The sequence below is a fragment of the Branchiostoma belcheri genome, unplaced genomic scaffold, assembly GCF_001625305.1.
Source record: "Branchiostoma belcheri isolate BF01 breed outbred unplaced genomic scaffold, Haploidv18h27 scaffold68, whole genome shotgun sequence".
Classification (NCBI taxonomy): domain Eukaryota; kingdom Metazoa; phylum Chordata; class Leptocardii; order Amphioxiformes; family Branchiostomatidae; genus Branchiostoma; species Branchiostoma belcheri.
Genome location: NW_017804331.1, coordinates 1,311,911 through 1,326,214, shown reverse-complemented (window position 1 = coordinate 1,326,214; position 14,304 = coordinate 1,311,911). Strand labels below are relative to the sequence as shown.

The following is a 14,304-nucleotide window of genomic DNA, read 5'->3' as shown; positions in this document are numbered from 1 at the left end:
AGACCTTTAAGCTTGTTCACACATCCTCGCTAACTCGTTTACAAGTTGTTTCAATGCGCATATCGGTACTGTTGTGTAGGTAGATTCATAAATGTTTAATGCGGGACTGTCTCGGTGAATCAGCTCGGCGCTTTTGTGACACCAGCGCCCCGCAGTGCGGTCAGTCGGGACGAGATCGGGTGAAACTGGAGCGCGTTGAAGCTGGCCCGCCGCGGAAATGCCTTTTAGCTTTATGTTACGCGGACGTGCAGAATGGGCCCTGGAAAAAACCCCAACTGCTTTCTAGTAGTCTCCACCAGACTTCTTTTGCGGGCTGAATAAATCGTAGAAATCGGCATAAAAAGGGTATTAATTGGCCAGAGAAGCTCCACTTGCCCGCCGATGGAGCTTCTCTGGCCGGCTACCTTCTCTGGCCTTTTAGGCCGATTTCTACGATTTATTCAGCCCGCAAAGAAGTCTGGTGGAGACTAGCTTTCCAGTACTACAAAAGGTTTCTGTAATAGCCGGTATAACCGCCTTTCGGCGTAACACACCAGCTTCGCAGGCACACCGAACGACCGCAGTGTTACACTCAATTGCAAGAGTTGCTTTCTAGTGATGATGCCCCAACTGTGCTTGGTGGCAACGAGTTCCACTCTACGAATAGTACGATAAAATTTTGGGAAAATACGTCAGTACTATATAACGTTATACTATCATACCCAGCTGCTTTCCACAGAAGCTATCATAAAGGCTGTCCGACGTTACCACTTGTATTTTCCTCCATACCAAAGTTGAAGAAATCCCTTTTTATAGCTTTATGTTACGCGTACGACGGTGCAAAATGGGCTCTGGAAAAAAATATATCAAACCCTACTGCTTCCTACAAAAGGTATAATCATAATCATGGTTGTCCGATGTGTCCACTTGTACTTTTCACACGCCAAAGTTGAAACCGAAAATTAATTTTTGGTTTCTTTTATCCATAATTCAATAATTCACGTTTGTAAAATGTCCTTGCGCTAAAAATCCAACCCGTTGCGAAAACCTGATGCCAAAATCATGACTGAGGATTCAGAAAAAAATGGTGATTGTTTTATGTCACCAAGGACTTTGAGTCTTGATGTTTTCACTATCACACCCGCGACCTAAAATAAAGATTAATTTCTCTGAATGGGGAGTAACAGGCCAGAGCAAGTGACGCTCAAAATTTCTGACCAGGGTCAGTGACCGTGTACATTTTGCACAGCTGCAGTACCGGTGGAGCCGCATGGTGGCCAGTACCACCTACTGTGGACAGGTGGTAGCTGGCAAATAATAGCCTGTACCAGGCTTCGGGAGGCGGCTGAAAAAAGTAGAAATTGGGCAAATAGAGACATAACATGCCAGGGGAGTTGGTCCGCTAGAGATTGCAGCAAAATGTACTTTCTAGCGGACCAACTCCCGGCATGTTATCTCTATATTTGCCCAATTTCTACTCTTTCCGACCGCCTCCCGAAGCCTGGTAGAGGCTATATTGGCCATAGTACAAGGGGAAGAGTACTAGTTAACAATTTTATGATGGGAAATTCCTTGCCAAAAAAATACATTTTATCACATAACGGTTTTCATCACTCTCACATCATTCTGTTGTTGCTCACATCATTCTATTGTTCAATTCACAATATAAGTGCTGTATGCACAATACTTCTCAAATCTAGATTTATTTTGAAAAATTTTATGTCTTAGACACCTGTGTATTTCACAAAAACATTGACGGAACTGCCAATAACTCATTTTCTAAATCATCCTCCAATAACTTTTATCTGTTTTGATGTGATTTGTTCTGGATGAAATAAGGAGATAACTTCAACAGACATCCATCACTCTTCTTTATAAATACTTTAAAAAGTAATAAAAAAGACTCTGAATTGTTGGTGAACAGATAAATTTATTGATAACATATCTCAATAACTCCATCCAGTTGTTCAGATTAGTGCAGTCAAATTGTAGTAAAATAAATCTGTTTAGAAAAATCTAAACCCATTGTCTTGAATAGAAAAGAGTTTGATTGTGCGAGTTTCTGCCGGAGCATGAAACAAACATACTAGCACTATATATATATAAACAAACATATACTACATTGTGTATACATATCAAAATGGTACAATTTTGTTGCAAGGCCATACTCCGAGAATCAGAACATTGAAGGCAATTGGTGAACAACGCATATTTCAAAAACTCATCATTTACATACATGTACATATCATACATACACCTGTATTTCATTTCTCACAATACAGTGAGTGACTTGTATCACTTATCTAGAATTTTTTTTACACCAGTTTCAGTCAATTCCCTGCGGTTCTATGAAACAGCTAAAACTTGAGATAAACTTTTCATAAAGGCTCCAAAAGAATTTCCAAATGTACAGTCCAACACACACACACACAAAAAATACAGCATAGATGTTTTACAACTCTTATAGTTATACATGTAGATATGTTGATCGAAACCATGGGTGTGTTGGAGGCTATGATTGGGGGAGGATCTAGAATGTGTTGGAGGCTGTGCATGGGGGAGCATCATGAGTGTGTTGGAGGCTGTGCATGGGGGAGGATCACGAGTGTGTTGGAGGCTGTGCAGGGGGGAGGATGTGCCCTCCCTTGCGTGACAGTAGCCCGATTTCCTCCTTGAGAGCCTCTATCTCCTGTGCCTGCAGCTGCACCAGTTGAATGAGGCGTTGTCGCTCGCGCATGTCGGCACGACGGTTACCCTGGTACTCACCACCCTGGGGGGAAGGGAACACCGGTTAGCAACTGTCAACTAGCTTTGTATTAGCATGTCAGCATAACGTCTGTTTAAGGTCGTATTTGCGTATTTACGGATAACATCTAGTCTATAGTTTTCAAAGGTTGTATCAGGCAAAATTATGATGCAAACTTATGATGACCAAACATCCAACGAAAACTATGAAAAATCCTGGCAGGCAAAATTTTGAAAATTGAACCTTCTGAAATCAAAATTATGGCATTTGCTGCATTTTTGGGAGAATTTCAAAGAAAAAATCAGAGATAACTTTTTATTCAATGACAAAGTGATCAATTTTTCTAGGATTCCAGCCCCACTGGTGATACAACTCAGTCCACCTTTTAAAGAAAAATCTTTAGAACAAGCCTTGTGGGAGGTTCTTTCAAACACAGGCTATGGGCATGAATCTACAGAAGTCAGAATGCGATTAGAAGAAATACAGGAACACAGGGAAATGTGAAGTATTTATTAAAGGTAGGAACACAGAAAGACACAACGCACCAGGTTTTTCTGCCGAGCGTCGAGCGCCGTCTCCAGGTCCTTCCTCTCTCCCAGCAGCAGGTTGAGCTGATCAAGCAGCTGGGTGTTGTTTCTGGTCAGCTCCGTTATCCTGTCTCTTTCTGCCTGAACTCTCTCCTGGAAGGGGGAACATGGAGGTGAGATACAAAGGACTAATCTCCAAGCAGATCCTAGGGTGGCGAAAAGACAGTACGCAAGACGACAGTTACTCAAGTTACTAGCTCAAAACTGTCAGATGTTTCAAGTAGCGTCCACTACTTTTCGTCAGTGACTGGGCAGTGTATGCTTCCTAAAATGTCTTACGGTCTTAAAAATTTAATCCAGAGAACTTTCTTGAGTAACAGTTTTCTAGTGTATTTCATTACCTGGATGTCTAACCATGATTGACATAAAGGAGAGTGCGGTTCGTAAGTATGAAAAATGATGGTCCCACTTAGAGTTAGAGGTACCTAATAGTTTCCAATCTACATCTAAAGACAAGACGCCTACAACTTTTGTTCTCTCATGGTAGTAAAGTATCTAGTTTTGCCTACTTCATAGTGTGGTAGAAAAGTGCGAAAGTTTACAGTCTTACCCCCCACTTGGCGAGGTTTGCGGCCGACTTGAGCTCGTTCGCTCTCAGCTTCTCCTTGAGCTCCTCAATGTTGCGGTTGACGCGGAGGGACTCGAGCCGCTCCAGGTCGACGATGCGGCCGAACTTCAGCATCATCATGGTGTGGCACTTCTCCTCCAGCTCGGCGATCACAGCCTCCATCTCCTTACGGTCCTTCAGCAGCTGAACGTGCTGCTGACGGTACTCCCTGGAACACACACGACCATCGGAAATAGTTTCATCATGTTGGTAAAGCAATTACGATATATGAATTTTCCCTAACCCTAACCCTAACCCTAACAGCCTCCATCTCCTTAAGGTCTTACTCCCTGGAACACACAGGACCATCGAATATTATATTATAAAGCTTCATCGGGTTGGTCAAGCATAGGATATAGGGATTTTCCCTAACCCTAACACTAGTAAGTAACAGCCTCCATCCCTGGAACACACACAAGGGGGGTTCCAGCTTAGCCTACCATCTATAAAATCTGAAAGGTACAGGAACAGTGATATTCCATACCTGGCAAAACTCTTAAACAGTTCTTTGTCTACCATGTAATTACCCGCCACCAATTGTATACATTGTATATTCTTGTTATTTAGTTTGATTATGTTTGTAAATGTTAATGATATTTTGTGTGTTCCCTAAAACTACGTAATTCAGCTTTTTGTACAATACTTTGTATTATTAGGCTGCAATGTTGTTTTAGTTTTATATCAATTTGCAAATAAACCATCTAATAACACACAGTCAACCATTTGTTATCAGTCCTGTCTTTTGACATAGATATAGTCAGGATGGCAGACCCGTAGCATATTTAAGGCCCAAAGTTTTCCAGTGTCCTGCTGTACACTGGTTGTTACTTTGGGCCTAGTGACTGTGTGCTATATGGGTCTGCCATCCAGGTTAACATGGACATGCTAGACAACACTGTGCTTGACTATTGTCAGAGTAACTCCCCTTCCTTATTTGTCAACAACTGCTAAATATTTGATTCGGTTTTCAACTTTATTTTGCAGACAGATCCTTCAGCACATACTGCTGACGATACTCCCTGTAACACACAGGACCAACAAAAACGGTTCCATCAGGTTGGTAAAGTATAGGGTATATTTATTATTATTATTAGGGATTTTCTTTTGCACAGCCAGTATTGTCTATCAGACACCTTCCTCAGAGCTTAAGTAGTTGGTGCATCCACCAGCCAAAGTTTATTAGTCATTTTGTACATCATGCATGCCATGGCCATTTTTCTTCCGTCTTCCAGTGACACCCACAGTGGGTTTCTTTTAATTTCCGTGACACCAGCACCTCTTTCATACTTTGTACCCATGAACTCAACTTTCTCATAACTTCTCAGGAAACAGAGATTACGTTCTTGGAGCTGCTCCAACAGCAAACATCAAATCTATAACTCGACTCTTGGAGCTGCTCCAACGGCAAATCTCCAACAGTTGGAAACATTTATAGTAGTCAGAGGGTTTCTTCATAACTTAATGACAAAAGTCGGATGTAATCTTCAAATGGACTTCACAGGTTTCCGGTGTACCATCTGACCTCAGTAATGGCATTTGGATTTTTATTCATCACTTTAAGCTTATTATATACCTTTCTATACCTTTTGGGCTATTATAAGCTTTTCTCACAAAGCTCACTTTTATCTCAGCATGAAAGTTTACCATCTGAGTTGGTACTTCAACTGTATGTTCTCCAACTCAAAAAGCCAACTCAAAAAGAATTTGAATCACTTAAATTTTTTACTAAATCACTGGGTCAGAGGGCTGATAAAGAACCAAGTGATTTGGTCGAAAATTCCGGTGAGTCTAATCCTTTTGGAATGACAACTCATCCGTGCTGGTAGAATCTATAGTTGTACAGTGATTCCAACACAACAAAAGGAACTCAACAGAACTTTTCAGTCGATCTCGTCAACCTTTGTCATGTGTGTGATCCACTCGCTGACACCGGAAGTCGAAAGCGTGATGACGTCAGGAGTGAATGGAAAATACCGCGACGGTGGTAGATTCTGTCTTCTTGCCTTTTTTCCGATTCACTCCTGATGTCATCATGCTGTAATGGAATTAAGCTCAAACTCTACAACTACAATTCGTTTTGAGTTGGAGAACAGATTGTTCTTGGTTTTACTTACTCGTATCTGTTCTTCCGTACTTAGTGGAAGTTTCTACTCACTTGTATCTGTTCTTCTGTACTTAGTGGAAGTTTCTACACACTTGTATCTGTTCTTCTGTACTTAGTGGAAGTTAGTACTTACTTGTATCTGTTCTTCTGTACTTAGTGGAAGTTTCTACTCACTCGTATCTGTTCTTCTGTACTTAGTGGAAGTTTCTACTCATTCGTATCTGTTCTTCTGTACTTAGTGGAAGTTTCTACTCACTTGTATCTGTTCTTCTGTACTTAGTGGAAGTTTCTACTCACTTGTATCTGTTCTTCTGTACTTTTTCTCCTGCTGCAGCTCCTTGATCCTGTGCTGCAGGTTGCCCATGGCGGAGGCGGTGAAGACCAGGCAGGGGGACAGGTCGTTCGGCACGATGCCGTTGTACATGTGCTCCACCTGGTGCAGCCTCAGGGGAACAACAACGTCCAGCTCGTTCAGCTTCTGCTGCTTCTCAAGCTGCGGGGGAACAAATAAAATATCTGTAAAATAGTTACTGTAGCAGTATCCAGTCTTTGATTACAATGCTGCAGGGGTCTCTGACACAGGGCTGTGCAGGGAATAAAGAGTAAACACATTCAGCTCATTCAGCTTTCGCTGCTTCTCAAGCTGCCGGGAGACAGAAAGCAAAAAATGTCCAGATCAAGAGATATCAAAACCAGGAATTCCATTGTGGTACCCTAAAAAGCCACTAGGGGCCCATAATCTAATCGTTTTGAGGTCTTTTTAAGACTGACCCACCTACCAAATATCAAGGCAATTTATTTAGGCCTTCTTGAGTTATCATGTTAACAGACAGGCAGAAACACACACACACGCACACATGGACACTCACACACGCACACGCATACACACAGACACACACACACACCACACACTCACACACACACACATTACTTAAAACATAACTTTTAAACATGTAGTTCCTGGTAAGCACCTGAAGACAGTCCAAACAAAAATCCCAATTACAAAGATTGGCTTTTATTCATCCCTCCCCCCTCAGTGCTGGGGTGTGGGTAACAGTATTGGGTTACTGGATACAAGGAAACCTGCTGTGGTGGATGGCATTTATGACTAGATTTACTTCTTCCTTCGGGGGTGAACTTGAACTTTCAGCCGTAAGGTTACCTGGAAGGCCTCCAAGTGATCGAGTTTACAGTACAGTTGAACAAAATAGTAAAACGTTGAACTTTACTCCAACACACAATTATATAGAGATCAAATTTTCAGCGACCACTGTCGCCTTCATCAGGATAATTAATGACCAATCACTTCACAACGTGATCTCGCGAGAGTTACAGTTCACAAACATGTGACCTTATTCACACGAGATTTTAAAACTTGCATGAAGACAGTTGAATTTTCAATGTCAATGTTGGAAAACCGATTGTACATTCATCGCTCAGGTGTCAAATCATGGAGCTAGAAAAGGTCGATCAGCTTGAAAATTTCATGTCACTTGCAGGGGTCCACACAAAAAAGAAAGGCAAGGGTCGGCAATTTTTCTATGGTCAGTCGGCAACAGGAAAGGTCCCGTTTCACTCTATTGCAGAGCATAGAGGTGGTACCCATCTCCATTTCTGTAGCCCTTGGGCCACACAGTTGTGCAATCACTACAGCAGGGGGCTAGTCCACTGGTAGTGGTGTGTGTGTGTTTAACTCACATACTCTTTCCCAAATGCTGAGTGCTAAACAGAGAAAGCAGTATGTACCATTTTTAAAGTCTTTGGTATGACCCGGCCGGGGTTTGAACTCATAACGACCTCTTGGTTACAAAGCAAGCGCCGATTGAGCTATTGTACCAGTATTGAACAGGAAACGCAAAATTTTTTTCCTAGGTCTTACCCAAGATCTTTTTTCTGCTTAGCACTCAGCACATATGAGAAAGAGTGTGGGAAGGTCAAACACACAGCACTACCAGCGGACCAGCCCCCTGCTGTAGTGCATTGCACAATTGTGTGTCGCCCAAGGGCTGTAGTGCATTGCACAATTGTGTGTCGCCCAAGGGCTGTAGTGCATTGCACAATTGTGTATCGCCCAAGGGCTGCAGTGTATTGCACAATTCTGTACCGCCCAAGGGCTGTAGTGCATTGCACAATTGTGTGTCGCCCAAGGGCTGTAGTGCATTGCACAATTGTGTGTCGCCTAAGGGCTACGAAATGGAGATGGGCACCACCCTACGCTCCGGCAAGAGCACGGGAGACCTTCTTCTTCTTCTTACCTGGAAGGCCTCCAAGTCGCCCTCTGCCGTCTTGAGAGCCGAGTCCATGATGCGGGCCTTCTTGGTCAGCGTCTCGTATTCCTTCTTTAAGACGTCTTGGGCTTTCTTCTCCTCGGCCAGGGCCTCCTCAATGTCCAGTCTCCGCTCCCGCAGCTGACACACGTTGTCAAACATTTCCTGGGAAACACACAAGGTGTGAGTGAGTAACACTGAAACATCCAAGGGGGCCCGCAAGCCCTTTTCCGTAGAGCGTAATCGGCCGTTTTAATTCTACGTAGAGCGTAGACGGACCGCTTTAATTCAACATAGAGCGTAACCGGCGCATTTTGCGTATAGCGTATTCGCCGTTTTAATTCTACGTAATGCGTTGCGGCCACTTGGAATTTATCGTAAAGCTTAATCGAGAAGTTTCCGAATTCAGCGTAGAGCGTTGTCAGGACCCCCCCTTGCAGACCCCCATCCAATACCATGGAATCAAAGAGGACAATCTATAAACCAATTGAATGACATTTGCATCCATACTGAACTTATACAGCTGACACACGTTGTCAAACATTTCCTGGGGAAAATATTCCTCAATCAGTGATGTTTTTATACAGATAAAAACACGTACATGTACCTCCAAATTTTTTTATGTTAAAGGAGGCGGGGGAGGCCAGAATATTTGCATAAGTCTCGACCTAGTCTGACTTGTGTTCTTGTGAGACTAGGTCACTCCGTGATCAAAATGTACAGTAGACATAAAAAAATTTGGAGGTATGTGTTTTTACCTTTCTAGAAATGTCACTGATACTAGTGATAGAGGAATATTCTACCAGCTGTGACATACATGTGACGGATGAATCTCTTTAATGATAAACCTGCTTCGTAATCTCACGACATGTGTACTTACCGGGTCACAGCCAGGTGGGCAGACGCTGTCGTCCAGACCTCCCTCCTCGCTTCCCTCCTCCTCACTGCTGGACCAGTCTGACTCGTCATCAGAGTCATCACTGTCATCATCAGACCCTGCACAGGACCACACACATGTACAACGCACGTCAGAAGAAAGTTATAAGGAAAGTTATGAGCAAACATTGTAATTTGTGTACAGAAACTGTCTGCAATTCAGGGAGTTTTATCCCTGCTGTAAGGTTTGCTTTTTTGGTGTCATGAACAAATTAAGTATAAAAATTAAGCAAAAAAAGGATTATTGCATAACGATGGAGGTGAACAATATATATGTTTCATTGATCCATATGTCATGTGGTGTCATGGTGCAAACTAATCTAACTCATGAAGAAAAGAAAAATGTGTAACATCCGTGTCCATAATATCACCAGGGTCCATAATATCGCCACCTTGAGAAAAAGTGTGCTTAAAGATATTTTTACTGCAACATACCCTAGGTATGTACATTTGATGTGTGAAGGAGTGCATACCAAAAGTATGTTGCAGTAAAAATATCTTTAAGCACACTTTTTCTCAAGGTGGCGATATTATGGACCCTGGTGATATTATGGACACGGATGTTACATCACTGTGGATAAATACTTAAGTTTGAACATGTACATGTAGATGGATACTAGTTCACATTTGCTAGTCTAGGTAGTCTAGGGTTAGTCACTCTGACAGAAAAGATGCACAACTTTCAGAGAAGTGCACCTACCCTCTTCTGACTCTGCCTTCTTTTTCGCTCTCTTGATTTTCTTCTTGAACACCTTCGTCAGGAAGTCTGCAAACTTGTTGTTGTCTCCGAGAGACGCCTGGAAGGTGGACAGCAGGACTCTCTCCTTGTCCAGGAGTTTGTCGATGTCCTTCTTCTTCGCCTCCAGTTTGGCCTGGCATTCCGTCACCTGCCGAACAAAAACATGGCTTCATCAATCTTAAATTTTTTCCTTATTATAAGTCAGACTCCTTTCACTGTTTCTACATGTGGTAAAATCAGCAGCTGGCTATACTACACCAACACCTTAACCTTAAAACTTTTGATCCAACACAAAGTAGTTCTCTCACCCAGGGCTTTAGCCAGCTCGAAATTTTTTACCGTCAACCCCAGGTCAACCCAATTCGCGAAAAAAAATACCGTCAACGCGAAAAAAAAAAATTCCGTCAATGATTACTTTTAAAGAATGTCTTTCACGATCCGGTGATCGACATCACGCCCTCCCGCACACTTAATGCATTCGGTGTTCTAAATACCCGTCAAGATTGCAGAATAAAAAAAAAACTACACAATCTGCAATTTTGCAGAATGAAAAAAAACTACAGTTCTCACAAGGAGACAACACGCAATGAATAATCCGCTATTCCCTTTGTTTTGATCCGCTCAAATCCCGCCGCGATTCAAGCCGCGGCCATGCAAATGAACCTACTCATGACGTCACAGCCTCCGATTTCCACCGAGCCGGCCCCGAGCGCTGACCGACAGCGGGCGATGTGGCTCAGATCTCCGACGATTTCCTTATTTAGAGCGTTCGGAAGACTTCGGGTAGCAAACAAAATGGCCGACATGTACATGATTTTACTTGTCAGCTTCGCTTCTCAACCGAAATGAGGAAGTTACAACTCCTTTGCGGGCTTTAGCGGCCATGAAGTTGACTTGGGGAAGCGCTGAGACGTGATTTCGCTACGACAAAGGGGATTTTGCCGCGGAGGGAGTTACGTGGCCGGCAAAAACTCGCGTGTCAGCGATCCTCCAGAAATCTTTATGCTGCCGCTCGAAAGTCTTCGCGCGAAGGAGGTCTGACGAAGTTTTAGATTAAATAAGGCCACATTGTGTGGATCAATCTCCGATTCTTGCGATAGTATGATTATTCAAGTACAGTATATTATTCAAAAACGTTTGATATTTCTTTGTTCGTTGTCACATGTTTATTTATCGTATTGTCATGTACAGTTAGCAGCGTGTGTCTGAGTCGAGCCATTGTTTTATTTTATTCTTATGTGGCCGTTAGCACATGTTGTTTTAACCGACAGCAACATTGAACAATACAGCCAAGTCAACAGACGTCGGCACGGTCCTTGAAATCAGGTTTCCCGCCGCCGCGCGTTTGGAAAAGACGCCGCGCCGTGGCTCATTCAAATTCGCTAGATTTTTTCCATGTCTTTACCCACGATTTTTGACCGTCAATGTTGACGGTAAGGACTAAAATTTTTACCGTCAGACGGGACAAATTACCGTCAATTGACGGTAAAACGGTCGCTGGCTAAAGCCCTGCTCTCACCTAGAGCTTCAAACCAGTCACTCTGGTCTTCCTCAGTAGACTGACCCAGTGAGACATCATCTACCAGATACCTTTGACCCAGTGTTGACGTCACACTTCAAAGAAGACACGTGACAAGCTTCACTGGGTCAGTCTACTGAGGAAGACCAGAGTGACTGGTCGAAAGCTCTAGGTGAGAGAACTTTATTGTGTTGGACAAAAGGTTTTAAACTTTATACATGTAACAACCAACACAGAATCTGATGAACTTTCATGTACAACTCACCTTGACCTCCATGTCGGCCCTCTCCTGCTTCTTGTTGTTGACCTTGTCAGCAAGGACGTTCTCTCTCTTCTCGAACTCCTTGAGGAGTACGAGCTCTTCGAACAACGTCACATGCCGCAGGTCCGCCATCTTCTGCTCCACCTTAAGAAATTATTAAGAAAGTTGTTTATTATTTTCAAAAAGTTGCTATCCTTTTCCAATATAGTAGAGCTACAGCATCTCAATGACAGTACTTTACGTTCTTTACTGCTACGAGGACCAACATCACTTTAACATTCACAAAACTGCTCCACCTTAATATATTAAGTATGAAGATATCTTTAACAAACGCCCCTGCAGTTCCAGAACAAGCAACTAGGGGTCTTGCAACTTGGTTTACATCACCTCTTTCCCAGCACAAGAGCTACTTACCATCCAAATTCCACTACCCTAGCTTGTCTAGATCATGAGATATCAAAACTGGAAGTTCCGCTGCAGTACCATAACGAGCCGCCAGGGGGGGGGGCAAAATCTAATCATTTTCAGGTCTCATCAAGACCTACCCACCTACCAAATATCAAGACAACCCATCAAGGCCTTTTTGAGTTATCTTATTTACAGACAGACAGACACACACACACACACACACAAATGAAAACATAACCTTCTTGACGAAGGTAATAAAATAAACAATAAACAAATACCTGCAGCTGGAGTTTCTCGTGGCAGAGCAGCTGCAACTTGGCGTCGAACCGGCTCAGGAGGTCGGCAACCTCCTCCAGATGGGTGTCTCTTTTGTACAGCAGTCTGCAGGGAACATCAACTGTTAGACTGGGACTCAAACCCACAACCCTAGCTATGATCCAGCGTGAACATGTCAGAATCAGTAACATGTAACATTAGCAGGAAAATCCAGCAACTGCTAGACTGGGATTCAAATTCGTGACCCTATGATCCAGCCTGCAGGTCTGAAACATTGTAGGATCAGTAACATGTGCTGATCTTTACATCCCTTGAATCATCACCAAAGTCAAGCCAAGATGACCGATAGCAGGGCCCCACTGCAAAGCAGTGTTTAATCGCTTAGAAAATCTGCTAGATTGGGATTCAAACCCATGACCCAGTGATCCAGGTGCCAGATTACATCCCACTAGAATACACATACAACCACCTGTATCTGGTAGATAATGTCAGGGCCCATCACCCTTCACTCAACCACGACAGGGCTGACATCATCTCCCAGATACAAGCTTCACTGGGTCAGTCTACTGAGGAAGGCCAGAGTCACTGGTCGAAAGCTCTGGGTGAGAGAACTTTGTTGTGTTGGATGAAAAGTTTTAACTTTAAACATATTTCCTGACCTGATCTCCTCAGCATTTCGCAGCTGTACCTCCAGCGGTGTCAGGTCCTCCTGGCCGGCCTGCCACTGACTCTCCTGCGCTGCTGCAGTCGTCGGGGAAACGGTGGCCTGTTTGTTTGCGTCCGACTCTGGAGGGGGAGAGGCTTGTGGGGCCGCCTCGGCCTGGGGAGAGAGATAACACATAATGCTATTTTTATAAAAAAAAATACAGAAGCTTGTGATTAAGGGCTTGCATGCACTTTTTCGTAAGGCATAATCAGGCTGTTTTAGTCTCAGGAATCCGTAGCCAAAAGGCTAAAATCAACATAATTCATAATAGCCATAACAAATAATTGCTTGTAATCAGCTCTGAGAAGTTTGTCATTCGTAATCGCCGGCAAAAATTTTGCATAATCCGTAATCACTACAGCCCCATGCAGGCCCTCTTGATTTTAACACTATATCAAAGACTTATGCTGGCCCTTGTACTTAGGATGTTAAGTTTTATTCTATATGGCTTTTTTGTACTATGTTGAATAGTTTTATTCTATACTGCTTTTTTGTAAATTCTATTTATTTCAGGTTTGGCTTTTTGACCCTCACAGCTAAGACAGCCCAACTAACCAGTGGCTTACAAAGGCAGTGAGCAGCAAAGAGACCAACCTGTTTCTCCGGAGCCTTTCCTCCCCCACCGAACCCCCCAAATCCCCCAAACCCGCCGCTGCTGTCTGTGCCCTTCAGAGCAGCCGCCTCTCGGGCTGCCAGGTCTTTCTTAAACTTCAGCAGAGACGCACGGTCATACTCCATTTGTCTGGTGGGGGAAAGAACACAAAGGTTTACATCATCTGCTGGAAGTACTAGTTGCAGTTTTTTGAAAAATCAACTTGTATGACAAAACAAACGCACACATACACACAAGCAGTCACACATACCCACACACACGCTCACACACATGCACACACACACACAAGCACACACACACACTTTCATTAATTCACACGCATGCATGTACACACACACAGTCACACACGCGCACATGCACACACACACAGTCACACACACACACACACACACACAGAGTCACACACACACAGTCACACACACACGCACACACACGCACGCACACACACACACACACAGTCACACACACGCACACGCATACACACAGTCACACACACACACACGCATACACACAGTCACACACACACAGTCACACACACGCACACACACACACAAA

At 43.4% G+C, this 14,304-nt stretch overlaps 1 protein-coding gene across 5 annotated transcripts in view; it reads right to left on the bottom strand.

Moving 5' to 3' along the window:
• Positions 1 to 2,654: 2,654 nt before the first annotated feature.
• LOC109484051 (cilia- and flagella-associated protein 44-like) overlaps positions 2,655 to 14,304 on the bottom strand; it is a 42,322-nt gene continuing 30,672 nt past the window's right edge. For 4 of the 5 annotated variants that reach the window (XM_019787244.1, XM_019787241.1, XM_019787243.1 and 1 more), the window contains 12 exons: positions 13,731 to 13,878; positions 13,090 to 13,250; positions 12,433 to 12,535; positions 11,750 to 11,890; positions 9,927 to 10,113; positions 9,171 to 9,286; positions 8,296 to 8,455; positions 7,186 to 7,202; positions 6,321 to 6,516; positions 3,863 to 4,088; positions 3,271 to 3,405; positions 2,655 to 2,749 (listed from right to left, as the gene is read on the bottom strand). In XM_019787244.1, the coding sequence (XP_019642803.1) occupies positions 4,057 to 4,088; positions 6,321 to 6,516; positions 7,186 to 7,202; positions 8,296 to 8,455; positions 9,171 to 9,286; positions 9,927 to 10,113; positions 11,750 to 11,890; positions 12,433 to 12,535; positions 13,090 to 13,250; positions 13,731 to 13,878 (1,261 nt within the window). In that variant the 3' untranslated portion in view covers positions 2,655 to 2,749; positions 3,271 to 3,405; positions 3,863 to 4,056. Of the gene's footprint in view, positions 2,750 to 3,270; positions 3,406 to 3,862; positions 4,089 to 6,320; positions 6,517 to 7,185; positions 7,203 to 8,278; positions 8,456 to 9,170; positions 9,287 to 9,926; positions 10,114 to 11,749; positions 11,891 to 12,432; positions 12,536 to 13,089; positions 13,251 to 13,730; positions 13,879 to 14,304 lie in introns of all 5 variants that reach the window. The other variant, XM_019787242.1, reaches the window with a different exon arrangement.